Below are 16,707 nucleotides of genomic sequence, written 5' to 3' on the forward strand. Positions count from 1 at the left end.
TTATACAAGCTCCTGAATTATGGTGTGCAGTTAATTTTTCTCAGAATTGGTCTCCTTTGAAAATTTTGTTTTTTTGTATAGCTGTAACTAGTTCCTGACACAGTGAAGCTGGGTTGGATGAAAGTCCAACCCAGCTTCAGCGGTTGGAGGTCTCTGTGTAACTGATTGTCACATTAACCAAAAGATTAATGGATTGAGTAAACCCAGGAAAGTTCTGTGCCAAATAATGAGGTGTTTTCTAAACCTCTTCACCATCAACTGGTTAGTTTAGTTTAGCATGAAGGGTGACAACTTTTGAGAACAAATCTAAGTCAACAGTAGATTAATCTGAAAAACAGACAAATGGCAGGTGTCCTTTTGCACGAGGTCCTTTTGTGCATAACCTTTGAACACCACGAGCACTAAGATGACTCTTTATCTCTCAACAAGCACTTAAAAGATTACACCAAAACAGCTCTGTAGTAATATATATGTAGAGTTTAGTGTCTCGTCTTTTTAGCCGTCATATTTGCAACTATTAATTTCAACTAAACTTTCGTGGGCAACATAACAGGAGCAGCAAATGTCGTTTTTGCTGGCCTCTAGTGGATTAACCGGCTATCCAGCAGCGGTGACGTAGCGGTGCACCCCAGGTTATGTCGGGACATCTGATTAACTGTGAGAGCACACTAGAAGACAGCAGAAACACGAGCTGCTCTATCGGTTTTTCTTTCCTTTTTACCATCTATATGGTGCACATGCTGTACCTCTGAGTCATTTTTATAAAGTTAAATATGTGTGGGGACAAACCAAATATTAAAGCTGCTTTCTCTACAATAAACTTTTCCCCCCTCCCTCAAAAGAAACCCTGCAGTGCTCATCACCCTCCCCCATGATCCGCTCTGTATCTTCACCCTGCACGTTTCTGTCTTGTCATGTGCCGCGCTTCATTTTCGGTGCATATATTCATATTCATATCCGCAACTCTGGAGTTGTTACACACAAATGTTGGATAATATGTAACTCTGCTTTTCTCCGGGGAAACTTTTACTTTGCTTTCAAATCTGTGACTCGCCGGTGTTTGAGATGAGAGAAACGTGAGAGAACAATAGCCCTCTAACAGTGTCTCTTTGTCCACCACTTTTATGAAAACACCCTCTCAACGCTCCTCTCTTCTCTGCACATTAGAATTATCTGAGGTGAGAAAACACCTGAGAACAGAGGAGCTAGACTCCAGGTCCAGGGTGCGATTCAACCCTGATTTCTCATGCCCAGACTTCTTTTCACACTTTGATCACAATTGCTAAGTCGACCTTGGGTCAAGTATCTGGAGAAACCCTCACCTGACTTGCCTGAATTTATGGGTCATAACCCATCAGCGCAAGCTGGAAACAGACAGAAGTGACCGTGTGAAGCCGCACACGCATAGCATCCACACGTTTTACTGATATACAGATCATGTGACAGTGTAAACGAGCACCACATGTTGCAACTATACGCACAAGAGGAACGAGACGTGCACCAAGCTGTAGGTGTCTTCACGCGGACTGACTGAAAGTGCAGGAAAACCCAGACATGCCAGACGGCATCAAAATCTATTGCCCTGTGCCCCGCCGACATCGAGACCCCCGGTAAGAGGAGCCGGAGAGGAAGGGTGGCAGACCTCAGCGTTGGCACTGCAGGGAATGCCAGGGGAGGTGAGGATCACACACTTGCTGAAGAAAAAACATCTTAGCCCGGCTCCTCTTACTGTATCTGAGAAAGCAGCGTATCACATTTTCACATTTGAGTCAGTACTGTTAGTTAAAGCTGCTCTGATCACTATACTGAACTTTATGGGTCTTTATCAGTTATAAAATAATGACTTTTCAATAGAATAATACAAACTGAAGGGGAAATCTAGCTTTAAACATTGAAACAATAATATTATTGGGAGAATCTTTTACATATTTGTGGAAATAATACGCACCGTGACCTCAAACTAATAAGCAGCTGCAGCACAAATTGAGTAAAAAAAAACATTTTGAATAATCTATCAAATGTTTTCAGCATTTTTAATCACCAGGAGTGCTCAGACTGAACACTGACGACCTTCCATTCATGCCCAGCAGAGGAATGCTGGCTTGATCATTTTCATTTCTGCTTTTATTTTTGTTTCTTTCACAGTAAAGAAGGAAGACCTTTGTTTGAACTTTGTATCCTCGTGCTCTGCAGCCTGAAACTGCAGTCCCTTTACTGATGATTTTTACATCTGCCCAAAGGGGAATCCCTTCCCAACCTCTTGAACTTTTGAACCCCTTTCATAATCAACCTGATAATGCCAAAAAAGGTTTGCTGTCAAACTAAAAACCAAAGTTCTGTTTTTTTCATCTCCCCCCCCAAAAAAGCCAGCGTTTATGCCCTTTTTTGCGCTGATTCTAAAGCTGTTTTATCTCTCTGCAAACAATATTGACCGAACCAGCAGCAAAAGAAGATCCAAACTACGCCTCACATAAACATCGTCATGAATTCCCTCTGACTTTTGCTGTTTTGCTTCCACCACAATAAAAATCACACTTCATGCACATCTCTCTCTCTCTCTCTCTCTCTGTACTTCAAGAACAGCTTCCCATCTAAAAATCTGTTTTCTGCATTATTCGCTTGCTTGTCACGCACAAGTCTACCATTGTTTTTTCCTTTTACTTACTTCTGAAAAGAAAGCCTCATTTCTGCTCTTCAATAGGCTTCTGAACAAATGTAAACTTTTTAAAATTATGCAAAATGCAAAATGCTGTGTCTCTAATAAAACCGCTGTAACTTCCGAGGTAACGTTCATATGTTGATTAATGGTTTTCTTTCATTTTTGATGTACTGCAGAATATTTTTATAAAATCCCAGGCCAGGAAAATCACCTTCATGTTTTTCTGTGTTTTATCTTCAGCTACTTTGACACAAAGGCCTCTGCTGTGATGCTCACACCTTTGATAAAGTCTGGAAAGTGTCAGCTTCCTTTTTATAGATACAAAAATATATAAATGCACTGATCTGAATTATAATATTTCTGACTGTCTGAGGCAAAATTTCCCAGATTTTAATCGAATTGAATCGAATCGATTCTAGAAATCAGTGATGATACCCAGCACTAATACAGAGCGCCTCTATTCTGAGCACCATAGTTAAAACATGCCTGCTCTCCCTCGTCAGACCAGCCACTTGTACTCAGAGAGTATGAAGAGCAATAAGAACTACACATTTATGCACTGTTTCAGTTTCAGTGCACCCTAAATTGCTTTCCAAAGTGGATGTTGGTTTTTCATGCGTCAACCGGTACTAGCTGCACTAGTTTACCCTCAGCTGAACTTGATGCGCTAAATATTTCTGCATAAGACATCTGAGTCTCCCACATGTTGCAGGAGTGACGTGAGTTTAATCAGAGTTCTTCGAGCACAAGTAAATGTGGCCTTAGAAGATTTGCTCAACAATAAACTGATTCAGCAGGTTTTATTTGCGATGCTATTCACTTACACTTCTTCAGTTTGTTTGTTTTTTTAATTTATGTGCGCTTTAGTCATTGTGGTGAAACACTGGTCTTCCTCAGTTCTATCTGATAAAACCGGCAGCACATCCAGCATCAAAAAACAGCAATCAGCGTGTGATACACGTGGTGTGAAGCTACATCATTTTAGCCTGAAAATGGACATTTTATTCTGCATGTAACTTCCATCCTACTGAATCATTTAAGGTGGTAACTGGGTGATTGAGGTTGGTGTGTGGCAAGTTCTGTCAGAATACTCTTAGGTTTTGTTTTTAAGAATAAGTGAGGGCTTGTCAAACTTTTGGGGGTTTCACAGACTTCCTCTTATTCCTAAAGGAGGCTTAGCTAATTCATGTGAACTGACGCAAACATTCCTCTGTGCTTACCACCAGCTTACTAGTTGCTAATACACCAAGAGGTTTGTTGCGGTCTGAGACAAGTGACAGAGGACAGTGTTTCTGCTGACTCAATGATGACATGCAAGGCTGTAATGGATACACACTGATGACAAAAGAATTAAGGGAACAGTGGCTCATCAGAGTTTCCTAACAGATGTTTTTCTATTTTTTTCTTTTTGCTAGCATTCTTCTCACTACATGAAATATATACATGGTACCTGTTGCCCACTCAGGTTGCACTGATAGACCAGCTCTTCCACATCCATCAAAAGAAAGTGTGCTGTTCCTCCCATCACAGCCTCAAAGTGTGGAGGAGATACCACACAAACAGAACTGGACAGGGTCAGGGCAGGAGGACTGGTATCTGCTCTTTTGTGGGTACATAAAGACCACTGCTGGAACCCTGCAATGACCTCCAGCAGGCTACTCATCTGGATGTTTCTATCAAAACTGTCATAAACAGACTGCATGAGGTCCTTTAGTGGGACTTGTGCTCACAGTCGAGCATCATGCACTGATCATACTCGGATTTTCTTTCCACTTGTCTTAACAAAACCTCCTCAGAGCCTCTGTAGGTTCTTCATAGAGCTGGGCGATATATCGAGTTTTTAAAACATATCGATATATTTTTATACGAGATATAAGATGTGACAATATCCTTTATATCGATATAGTCTATGTTACGTTATAATTATAGTTGTGGAGCCGCAAGTTTGCCTCTCTTTCGTCCACTTTTGTCTCTACGCAACGTTACTCCGCCTCGCCTTCACTGAAGACAACTCCCCCTCCTCCCCCATCGCTTCACATGCAGGCAGCGACAAGACGGACACGGCAAATCTCCGTTAACGAGTTACTGCGCATCGCCCCATGCGTGGGGCTGGACGGCGTCAACGTGCTAACGAGCTAAACATGCTAACGAGCTAACAGCGCTAACCCTAAAATCCTTTCATTCTCTCAAAAGTTGATAGCGCGCCTTATGTATGAATTCTGGTTGTGCTTGATGGCCGCGAACTGATTTTATGTGGTACACGGCGCTCAGCAATCTGTCAAAAATGTTTGAGTACGACTTTGGTAAGCTACGGAGCTGCACCGCTTGATAGATTGTCGGCGCATTACGGCTACCGAGGAGCTTCGCGGAGTGATACGTACTGTGCATCAACATAATATTACCGTATTGTGTGTGGATAAGGACCATAAATGGCACCTGTAAGAGACGTGGTTATGAAGCGGATTTCAAACTCCAGGCTATCAGTCACACAGTAAAACTTGGGAACAGAGCAGCTGTGAAATCTGTCTGTCTTTGTTATTACGCTCAGCGTCTTTTAGTTTACATTTTGACTGCACAATTGTGAGCTCTTTGTTTAGCACAAAAACAACCTTGTTTTCTTTTATTTATGGAGCATGATTATTTAATGAATGCTCATAATTTAATTTTGAGTAATTTTTCATGTACATCTGTGCTGTATGTTAATAAAAGTGCCTGTGTGACATCTGGGACACAGCTTTGACTAAGAACTCTCTTTTTGTTCTTACTTTATGGCTTAAAAAAAAAAAAAATCGAGATATATATCTTATATCGCCATCCAGCTAAAAAATATCGAGATATGAATTTTGGGTCATATCGCCCAGCCCTAGTTCTTCAGAACATCACTGCTCAATAAGTCCTCGAAATGATCATACGAGGCTGAAAACTGAAGGTAAAGGTGACAGACGTTTTGCAACAATGCCCCTCAGACTCTGAAGCTCTCGTCCACTGAGCCTGAGCTCTGTGGATCCACCTGATCTGTAACATTTTATGTTTATTTTGCAGTAATTTGCCCTTCATGGACTTTGTGATATTTATCTTAAAAGATATGAGATTAATTAATTTTACTGTATTTACTTACCTGGACATATTCATATCCCAGAAGTTTGACTTTGTGCTATGCTGAGTTATACTACTATACTAAATATTTTAAAACCTGAAAATTTTGCAGACTCCTGTCACCGTGCCCTGTAGTCATAACACTCTGAGATCCAATCAATTAAATCATCATATCAGTTGTCCATCTACTAGACACACATCTATCCATCCTCCACAAACATCACTGTGTTTGCTTTGGCCTAATTCCAGCACTGTGGCTTCAGAAAATGAGTAAAATGCAAGCACTTTAATTGAATAGATAAAAAAAAAAAACCTCAGGCAGAAAACACCATTTGTACTTTGTGTTGGCCAGCATGCTTGTGTGTGTCTTTCACTTCTGGTTGTATCATGTTTGTTTAAGCGTTGTGTGCACACATTATAAAGTGGCTGACTGACCTGAAGCTGTTATGGTATCACTGTCCCAGTGGCATTAGCATTTTGCGTCATGGTGTCCCTTCCAACACCATTTTATGAATATAATCAGGATGTGTGTCAGAAGGGCAATGAGTTTTGTGGAGCGCTGCCCTCATGATGACCCGGGCTGATTCAATGCTCTGTGACCTGGATGGAAGAGGAGAGGTGATCCTATAAGAAAGGATCAGAGTGTTAGTTGCAACACAACATATGACTCTGCATACAGGACAGATTGGTTATCGTCAGAGGTGGAAAGAGTACTCAAAATTTGTACTCAAGTACAAGTACTGTTACACTGGTTAAATTGTACTCAATTACAAGTAAAAGTACTGGTGTTAAAAAAATACTTGAGTAAAAGTACAAAGTACTGTTCTCAAAAACTACTCAGAGTATTAATTACTTTTTAACAGACTGATGTTTTATTCTGTTGTCAATAGCAGGCATTCAACTCGATTCACCAGTATAAATATTTATGTTCAAAGCACATTTTTCAGATGAACAAGGTATAGAAAGGTAACTTGTTTTGTAAATAAATGTAGATATAAAAGGAGGAATTTTGTTTGTTAAAACAATGACAAAAATGTTTCTGAACATGCGTAGAACCATTTAAACTTTTCCCCATACACTGAACAACAGGCAGGTAAGTGTCTTAAAGTCTTAGCATTTCTTTCACACTTTACTTTCTGAACCTTTTGTTCAGTTTCAGCAAGAGCTGGTTTTCTAAATTAACAGAGGCAATCCGACTTCGTTTGGCAGTGAAGAGTAGACCAGCACAGCTAAAAAGTCGTTCACACGCAGCAGAAGCAGGCAGAGCTGTGTTTAGTTTAAGAGAGAGGTTTTTGATGGCTGAGAAGGAGTGCAGCAGCTCCATGGTGTCTGTGGCACAAGCAAGATAACCATCAAGCTCAACTGCACTTTGCAGCCTTCTGGAGATTGGTCTGGAGAAGAATTCATCTTCATCAGATGACTCTCTTTGCTGATCCTCACTCTCATGCTCTGTCGTTTCAAGATGTTGTTTGATGTATGTCAAGGCTGTAATTGCAAGTAGATAACACAATTTTGTTATTTAAATTTCAGTGATTATTCCTGAACACAAATTTAAAATCGGCAAATTCTCAAAAAGGATTGTTTAGTATTCAGGACAGACCATCAATAACTTACAATGTATTAGGTGAAATACTCACTTAAGCATGTGTTCAAATGTAAAAATACACAAAAATGGGATCACATGAATCCTTACCAGCCTCTGTTACATCTGCTCTGTCAGTCCAGGAAGTCTTGAACTTGGGTAAGAGGACTGCAGCTGCAGCCAACTCTGGATCCTCCATCATCGCTCCAAAACGCTTTTGAAGGCCATTTTGCAGGGCTCTGATGAGTGGCACGCATGTCTTGCTTGATGTCTCCAGCCTGCTAAGTTTGGACAGTAGTTGTTGGATTACTGGCAGGAGCCATCCCATAAAGGAAGTGGACTCAGACTGAAGGATGTTTGAAGCTTTCACCAGTGGCTTCATGGTGGTACAGTACTCCCTTAGGAATGCAACTTCTGCAGGACTCAACCTGTAAGACACAACAACAAAACCCACCATGACTATAATAGGGATCTTCTGATTTAATATTAAGAGTCTGCTCACGTTTTTAACCATCCATTAAGGAAAATTCACAAAATTTGAAACCATATTGGTAGGTGTCCAATTTTACTCACATTTTCACCTTGAACTCCTCACAAATGCTCCTGATGGCATCTTCCCCCTTCTCATCAATGATGCGTATTATCCTTTCAATGGCAAGGTAGGTTGAATTCCATCGTGTTGCATTGGGACGAATGATCTGTAGCTCACACTTGTCCTCTACCACTTCATTAGCCAAATGAGATCGGCCAGTTTTGTTCCAAATGGCCTGGCATTTTGCAAAGGTTGCACGGGAGAGCCTCTTGTAGGTTTCATTCATGCTCTCTGCTAGGGCAGCATCAGTTGTTGCCACAAGGTTTAGCAGGTGACATGCACATCGCTGATGAGGCGGAAGTTGATACTCCAAACCAGAGTCTTCATCAAGAATTGCACTTGCCTCATGGTAGTCCCTATGGTCAGTCAGGTCAATAGTTTCTGGGTCTGCTTCATCTTCAGCTTCATCTGCATCATTTTGTGCCCCAAACATGTGGAAGGCCTTGACAAAGTTGGATCCACTATCAGTTGTGGTTCTTACAACTTTGCCTCTAATCTTGTATTGGCAATGGATATCATCAAGCGCACCAGCAAGCATGTCAAATGTGTGAGACCCTCTCAATCTTTTGCATGCTAGTGCTGCAGATCTTCTTTCCAGGGACGCTTCCTCTATCCAATGGCATGTGACTCCAAGGTAACTTTTCTGATGAGCTGACCAACAATCAGTAGTGGTAGCAACAAATTTGACTTTATCCAATTCTGCAACCAAAGTCATCTTCATGTGATCAGCAGCTTCACAGATTCTGGCACGGACAGTGGGTCTGGAGATGACTTTGGCTTGAGGTTGTAATGTGGTAACCAATTCTTTGAAAGATGGCTGTTCTACCACTGCAAATGGCTGTAGACCCTCACATATGAAATTGATGACAAGCTTGTCAACAGTTGCTTGTGGAACATGTTTGTTTGCAGCTCTCAACATCAGGTCTGGTAACTTGGCTTGTGTATTTGCTGAGAGCTTGTTTGGTGTGGCTGTGGTCTTTCGCTGTCGAGATGTTGATGCCACAGTGATATTGTACTGCTCAGTCTTCGATGGATGTTTCCTCTGTAGAGATAAATATTATCATACGTCAGGTTCATACATTACTTCATAACATCACTGTGATTAACACTAAAAGAAAACACATTTTTAAAACATTATTCAACTAGACTTGAGCTAATCTTTGATTGTTGAGCATAGTATAAAAGAGTGGTGAATTTTGTCAAATCTTGCAGATATATTGCTGTATTTATTCACAAGTGTAAACCAATTTTGAACGATCATTGCAAAAAACATGAATTTCTGTATACATTCTAAGTTCTGTAATATGTATACTATCTGTAAAAAGAGTATCGACCAATGTATCAGTATCTAAATTTTTAACTCCTTTTTATCAGTATCACCCTAAAGTTTTCAGTATTAGTCAGGTCCTAAAAATACTAAGAGAGCAAAATATGTGTATCTAGCAAATCTAATTTAAGAAAAGGGATCACATACACAAAAATGCTGCCCATACAGCTAACAAATAAAACCAATCCACATTATGTTCTTTAAAAAAAGATATCATATTGGGAAACATATAACCCTACTGATTAAGAGCCATGTCACTATGATAGACCTATATCAGGCCAATGATACTGATCAACTGATCCATCAATCGGGCTCTGGTACATGTCAGCTGAGAGCTGGAAGATTAATTTGAGATGCAGCTCAGCACTGTGTTCAAGTTTGTTTGTTTTTTTGTTTGTTTGTTTTTTTAAATAGGCCAGCTGATTGTAGGCCTGTGAGTTTTAAATGACTACAAGTTTAATTTATTGTAATGACGGTGGTTATCCAAATAATAAGCTAAAACATTCCTACGAATTGTAGCTCAGTTATGCATGCACACACGCACATTAGCTAGCTCCGTCTTATTTTAATATCAGGCTAACCAATGGCGGTGACAATATCTTAGCCAAACTAGTAACCTTAACACACATGAAAAATAAGAAAGCAATATCATACACGTATAGTTGTAAAACCTCTTACCTCAATGTGTTTTTTTAGATTAGATGCTGAAGTCTTGTAAGCTGAAATGACTGTAGAGGTCAAACAAAGTTTGCACTGCATCTGGACGCTGTCTCCTTTTCTTCCTCTGTACACGAAAAATTCCTCCAGGTATGGCCACGGGCACACGTCCTCCGTCTTTTCTACGTCGTTTTCATGGTTGACAGTGTTGTCCTCTGTCTCCATTTTGGCTTCTTTGTCTCCAAATCTTTCGTCTATAAAGTAGTTTATACTCCACCATTTAGCACCTCCAGACACCTGTGCCTGCTGCTGCAGCGGAGTTTATTCTTTGCTTACATCTTAAATTGGCGCGGTTGCGATTGCACGGCCTTATTGGCTGCAAAAATGCAGACGAAAGGTTTGAATATTAATTCAAATTGTGGGCGTACTCAGTAGTGACTTTTGATTTTATAAGTAGCGAAGTAGATTACATGGTGTAAGTTGTACTCAAGTATGAGTAAAATTACACACTTGAAAAATTACTCGTAAAAGTACAAGTACCCAAAAAATGTACTTAATTACAGTAACGTGAGTATTTGTAATTCGTTACTTCCACCCCTGGTTATCGTACACTAAGTCATGTTGTTTTCACTTTAGTGTCTCAACATTTTAGGTTCATCTGCAGTGCAGCTGCTAAAGCGCACTCCCCTGACAGATATAAAGTACATGTAAATTCGACCTTGTTTGTGCTGTTGCTGAGTGGTTGATCTTTGCAGCTTTACACACACTGACGGTAAGTGCACGCAGGAGTTGAGCGAGTAAACTGTGAGACCGTAAAGTCAATGAGTATCAAAGAAATCTGTCTTCAGAGTGCTTTTGTATGGTTTATTGATTTTATTTAAGCCCTCCTTTGTTCTTTTACCATCTTCAAAGCAACCATATGATATATGCATCTCAGACTAGTCCCTGATGCTAGGAGAGACGTGCTTGTTTTAATGCAAGTTAAATTTAAGTTTGCTATCTTACCATGAGGCTAAAACCCACGTTTCCCTGCTAACAGTTAGTGACATTGCCTGACCACTGGCACTAAATTTCATTAAAAGGAAAACATGGATTATAATTTATGGCTTACTAATGATCTAGTGGAGCAAGTAATGAGAAGCAAAAGAGTATTTACATATTGCAGATTGAACTTGATGCAAATATTCAGTCATTTTCAGCTAGAATGAGCAGATGTGGTTACTCAGACTGAAAAAGCCATGTAGGCTCTCCTATACAACCAGGTGATGGTTGTCTTCGCTCTTTACCTCTTGAAAGCCTACTGGGGTAACCCTAGAAGCTCGTTTGTCAACAGAGCAGTTTGTGTCGTGTTTCAGGCCTGCTTATACAACAAAATAACATGGTGTGCATCGGACGTTAGTGAGGGTGGTCTCTGTCTATGCAGCTACCACTTGGAAAACCTGAAAACTATTCTAATGGCCATGAAAACACTTCTTTGTTGATGTATACTGATGTGTAATTCTTCATCATCTTCAGTTTATGAACTGAAGATGATTTTTGATGAAACTTCTTTAACAACGTGGTCTGACGTGCTGCTTGTTTGCTTGAATAAAGTCCTCGTCAAAAACTAGCAGACAGTTTACTTAGAAACTAATCTGCTGAACAAGAGTGTTATAAGAGTACTGAAGTACATCTCACAGGTGTGAGTGCACTCACACAGACACAGAGTTTGCAGCACACCATGGGGGTTTTATGATAAGGTCGCTTCTATAAAGCTGACTGTAACAAACAAAGGAGTGAAGATTTGCAGAGGGACACCGGCCTGGCACATCTCCCCTTCTAGAAGATGCATGCTTAAATGAAGATGAATAAAGGTTTTTGTGAAAATGACTACTGCGTCCGGTGCCGTCTCTGGATGCCCGAGGAATAAAAAGAACCGGGGTGAAACTGATTTCGTAACACAGGAAATGTGTTTTTTTTAATCAAATAACTAAATAAACCTGCAGATTTACAGAAAATTACTGTAAATTCTGTACTGTTTAAAAATATATGCCCTTCTTCATTATATAACTAGCTTTCTGTAATCAGAGTAGCTCCATTACGATCATTTTTATTCAAAAAGAAACTCGTGGAGAAATGAAGTAGAGCTTCAACACTCAGTAATACTGTCTATGGCAGAGCAATTATAAAGATGGACATACTCCCCATCAATATTGAGAATATTCACGAGCAACAAATAAATAAAACAGGACAAGTTTACCGTGAAATATTTGAATTCCCTTACGTACAAAAATTATAAATTTCCCTCCTGCTGTCTCTCTTCCTGCGCTCCACACCCACCCTCATAATATTGACCTTTAAGGTCTCACCACTCCTTTTCTCACTATCAAAGTCCTTTTATCTCTCTCCTTCCCTCTGGTTGTTTCTGCTGAGCTGTGAGGACTGAGAAGAACGTGTCTGAGGGATGTGGGAAAAAAACTCAGGATCATGGGAAGGTGTGATGGCAGGAAGCTGTTGGGACCTCGGGGACAAAAGAACGTGACCTGACCAAGGCAAAGAAGAAAGAAAGAAAACAGATTTCTGTTGCAGCAGCAAGAGAAACATAAAAATAAATGAGATATTAAATAATAAGCTATCTATCCATTCTCTGCCACTTATCCTTATCAGGGTTAATATCCAGTGACTCCAGTGGGTCTTCTGGGTGAAAAGTAAGGAACTATGTGCTACAACTGCATACGCGCTTGGCTCAGGATATTTCAGCCATTTTCAGCTAATTAATCTTACTTTCATCTGAGGTGATACCTGTGAGAAGCAGAATCCTGCTTACTCGCACCTCATCTCTTTTCCATACTCTTCTCTCTTCTCTCCTTCTCTAAACCTCCATCCATCGCCTCCATCCTCACCTTAAACAGGCCCTGGCACAGCACAGTGCCTCTATGCAGCGATGCTGAGGGAGGTCGCTGTGCGGTCACTGCATAAAGCCTGGTCGCATTGTGACTCGAAGCTGCAGAATGTGCCATGGTGCATTAGCACACTGCCGCCTGGCTGAGCACGAGGCTCAGAAAGAGAGGAGGAGTGGAGGGGGGAGAAGGGGGGAAGGCGAGAAAAGGAGGAGCTAAGCAGAGGATTAAGAGGCAGAAAGACAGGGAAGCCAAAAGAGGGAGGAGAGCCAGCAAAAAGAGGAGGGGATAAGAGAGGAAGAGAAGGAGTAAAGTGAGGGCATCAGCGCACTTACACAAGCAGAGTTTGGAAGCCCCAGGGGCACAGGGTCCTTGTAAGAGGGCTCATCAAATATGAAGGCACATGGAGGGTGTGCTGGCTCAACTCCTACTTCTCTCTCTATGTTCTCTCTTTCTTTTCCACATTGTCACTTTATAACTTCTTAACTCCTCAGGACTCTCTCCTCTCTGTTGCTCAGTTCCTCTCTTGTTCACTTCTCCACTTCATTGCTTTTTTTGAACTGTTACTAAGTGTTTTCTACATCTGTCTCCTAATTTTTTTCTATTTATAATCAGTCAGTATTATTGTACATAGTATGGTCAGCTGGTTTTTTGAGATTATTTATTAAAAAGAAGGAAAATATATTAATATCCATTAATTAGTGTATAATTACATCTTTCAACAAATTGATGTGTTTTCAGAAAGAATCCATTAAAAAAATTGGGGTACCTTTATATGTATTAAAAATACATAGTCGGACATTTACGTTCTACATAATTGTGTTTTATGTTTGTCGCTAAAGACCAATCACATACATAGTAGTTCAAAGGTGAAAGAGAAGAGATCGTAGGTGTTCAAGTGCAGTTTAATTTCTGCCTGACCGTTCAGATTCAAGATATTAAGGTTTTATTATTTGAGAAGGGGTCGCCTTCACCAAAGGAAGCAAAAATGGAAAGGAAAGAGATAATAAGACTGGCTTCATTCTCTTCTTCCTCAAGCCTCACCTCCTGAACTGCACGTGCATTAACATGCATATTAATTAGTGCCATTGGAATATCTTACATGTGTACTGCACTCTAAAACAGATCAATTCTTTAAGGTGTGGGAACCATACTTGAATTATGTGGAACCTGACGTTTCTAATATTATGTTACAAGGATTCTCTTGAGTGTTCAAACTGCAACGTACTACTGGGACCACAGGTATTGTACTGTATTGTATTCTCTCTTTATTCATTTATTTTTTTATTTTTTTAGATGGAACTGAGCTGGTGTTCAGTGCTTAATTATCAGTCTGTTTGTTTTTGTTTTTGTTTATTTATTTATTTTTGGTTCTGAATTGTACACTTTATTATGTTATGTAATTATGTATTATTTGTGAAAACAGAAAAACTAATAAAAATACATTATAAAAAAAACCATGCATATTAATTCCTGATATTATCCCAATTACTTATTGTCAACAGATTAAACGTGCCACCCATCTTAACCATCTCCAGACAACTGGCTAAACAACAACAGCTAATTATAACCTGATATTGTGCCAGCTATTGTTTAGCTTGAGTGTCCTAAAAATCACACTTTCCCTCTGATAAACAGTTATATTACATCCTCACTTTATTCACTAAGCTTGTGAATACACTCTGATATGACTTGGATCCAAGTTGGATTCAGATCCAAGTTTGTTTCATCTAAGTCCAACAAACTTAGATCCACTTTAAAGAAAGTTTCACTAATGCCTAGTAACAGCAGCTAACTCAGGCTAACAGCAGTGCTTACCAACGGGAAAGTTCCATCATCCTGAACACTGTCCATCACTGTCATTGGACATAAGTAAGTGTCACTCACTCCATGACTTGAATTCGACTCCTTTCACAATGTTTTACAGCCTCCTCCGGACATACCACCCCGCATATTGACAGCTGAGGTAAACACAGCTATATTCATTACATCATAGCTAGAATGCACTTAAATTGGGAGGGGAAAGAAAACAGAACTTAGTGGACTGCAATGTGCAATATACTGACATCTAGTGGTGACATTTTAAACACAGTACCTTTAAAAACTACATTTATAAATAACACTGTAGCGCTCATCATTTTAGAACTAAATCAACATTTTTCACACCCACTTAGCTGTAATCACATTAACAGTCTGCCAATCATTTCAGCCAGCTTGCACTATCTACCATTTAAAAAATGTATCTTTTTATATATATATATATATATATAAAGAAAAAAGTTAAGTGAGCGTTTTTCTTCCATTTCCAATAGCCAGTGCCACTAGCCAAAAAGGAGCTTGTATTGTGAAACCAAGAAAAACAGATGGGTTGTGAATGGATGATGTAACAAACCAATGGGAGAGCCAGCTGCGAGGCTGTTGGGATGTGATCTAATTTTCATCCTCACCCTAAGCAGGTTTACATGGCTATAATCAGCCCAGTGCTAATCTCCACTGCACCGGCTGCACGCATGCATTCACAGGTTTCGTTGCACTATTTTAAATTCGGTGAGCATTTACGAAGATCGGAGAGTATATTTAACTGACCTTTGAACTTAGAGTAAGAAACTAATCTGTAACTTAATGTCCAGACCATCATATGTCAGAAAGCTCTTATGATTTTTTTGTGGGGGAGAGCATTTCATTCAGTTCAGCTTAAATTTGTTTAGTCATTTGAGGGCAAACACAACACAGTAAGGTCAAGACCTTACAACGTTAAAGAGAGAAACATAGCTATTTTACTGGGCACACAGAGAGAATTTGACAGCACATAACAAACACACACTCAGCTGTCAAAAGGAAATGGTCATGCTGGGGGTCACTGTCCAGGGACTTGTGCTGAAAGTCAAACATGAAAGAGCTCTACACTAAAGTTTCCACTCAACCTCCACGGCACGTGACCGAGGTCAGAGGAAGCCGCTGAAGCCACAGGGGGGCTGTGCTGCTCTCTTACTGTTAATCGGCACATGCTTGCGTGCACACACACAAAGACTGTTCATACATTAACACGCACGCACGCAAGGTTCACATATACTCACTGTTTCTGTACACCCAAACCTACCTCACCAAAGTAGCTGAAAGCTTCAAGGACATGTTGTGACAAAGGCAAAAAGCACCTCGGGGGGGGGAAGACAAGCGGGTGGTGGCTCGTCCTTGACCCTTCACCGGACCTTGATCGCTTTAACAGAGAACGAAAGAGTGAAAGGAGGAGTCACAAATGTGAAAAAGGGTCAATAAAAATGGGTTTAAGCTAGTTAAGTTACGTACTTGTGATTTTTCATGATGTTTTTATCATTATGTGAGGGGAAAAGCTCTGAAAGAAGTGTATTTGTGTGACTTAAATAATTATATTTACATACCAATTATATAATAATAAAAACTGTTATTATATAACGACAGTATAATTAGGTAATATTCATCCACACTCTTTGCACAACCGTAGAGTTTAAGATTTCACACCAAGCTAATTTTTGCTGTGCATGTTTAGTTTGTTGTGTTAGTTATTTTAGGTTAATTTGTTTCAGCATAATGAACACTGCACTGTACCCTAAATAACAACATAAAAACAACATGATTTATATTGTTTTTTCATATATTTATACACTGTAAGGACAAATCTTCTGGACCACCCACAGATTACACCTACAGGAACTGCTCAGCTGTTGAAGCTCATGCCATGAAGCTCCCGGTGCACAGTTTTCATGCTGATGATAATTCTTATGATCTGTGACTGCAGCTCAGCACTCAGTGGCCCCACTCTGTAACTTTACCCTTTTTGGATGAGTTGCTGTGGTTCATAAACACTTCCACTTTACAATAATACCACTTAGAGTTGATTATTGAATATCTATGAGGCAAGAAATTTCACAAACTGAC

At 40.0% G+C, this 16,707-nt stretch overlaps 1 protein-coding gene across 1 annotated transcript; it reads right to left on the reverse strand.

The window, feature by feature from the left end:
* Positions 1–6,470: 6,470 nt before the first annotated feature.
* LOC146636290 (zinc finger BED domain-containing protein 4-like) lies at positions 6,471–10,058 on the reverse strand. Its single transcript, XM_085349509.1, has 4 exons — positions 9,935–10,058; positions 7,911–8,971; positions 7,449–7,765; positions 6,471–7,240 (listed from the first exon to the last, which is right to left on the reverse strand). Exons 1-4 carry the CDS (start codon positions 10,013–10,015, stop codon positions 6,885–6,887), a joined length of 1,815 nt encoding a protein of 604 aa, XP_085205635.1. The 5' UTR covers positions 10,016–10,058; the 3' UTR covers positions 6,471–6,884.
* Between the last annotated feature and the right edge of the window lie 6,649 nt (positions 10,059–16,707).

This window comes from Diplotaxodon limnothrissa, linkage group LG3 (genome assembly GCF_057381915.1).
Source record: "Diplotaxodon limnothrissa isolate DT_005_m linkage group LG3, D_limnothrissa_male_GT1.1, whole genome shotgun sequence".
Lineage (NCBI taxonomy): Eukaryota > Metazoa > Chordata > Actinopteri > Cichliformes > Cichlidae > Diplotaxodon > Diplotaxodon limnothrissa.

Excerpts from the sequence above, each read along its gene's own strand:
- LOC146636290 (XM_085349509.1), bottom strand. The coding sequence starts at position 10,015 with ATGCAGTGCAAACTTTGTTTGACCTCTACAGTCATTTCAGCTTACAAG. Across the intron at positions 8,972-9,934 it reads ATCTAAAAAAACACATTGAG|AGGAAACATCCATCGAAGAC; the intron begins GTAAGAGGTTTT and ends TTATCTCTACAG. Across the intron at positions 7,241-7,448 it reads AGCAGATGTAACAGAGGCTG|CCTTGACATACATCAAACAA; the intron begins GTAAGGATTCAT and ends TTGCAATTACAG.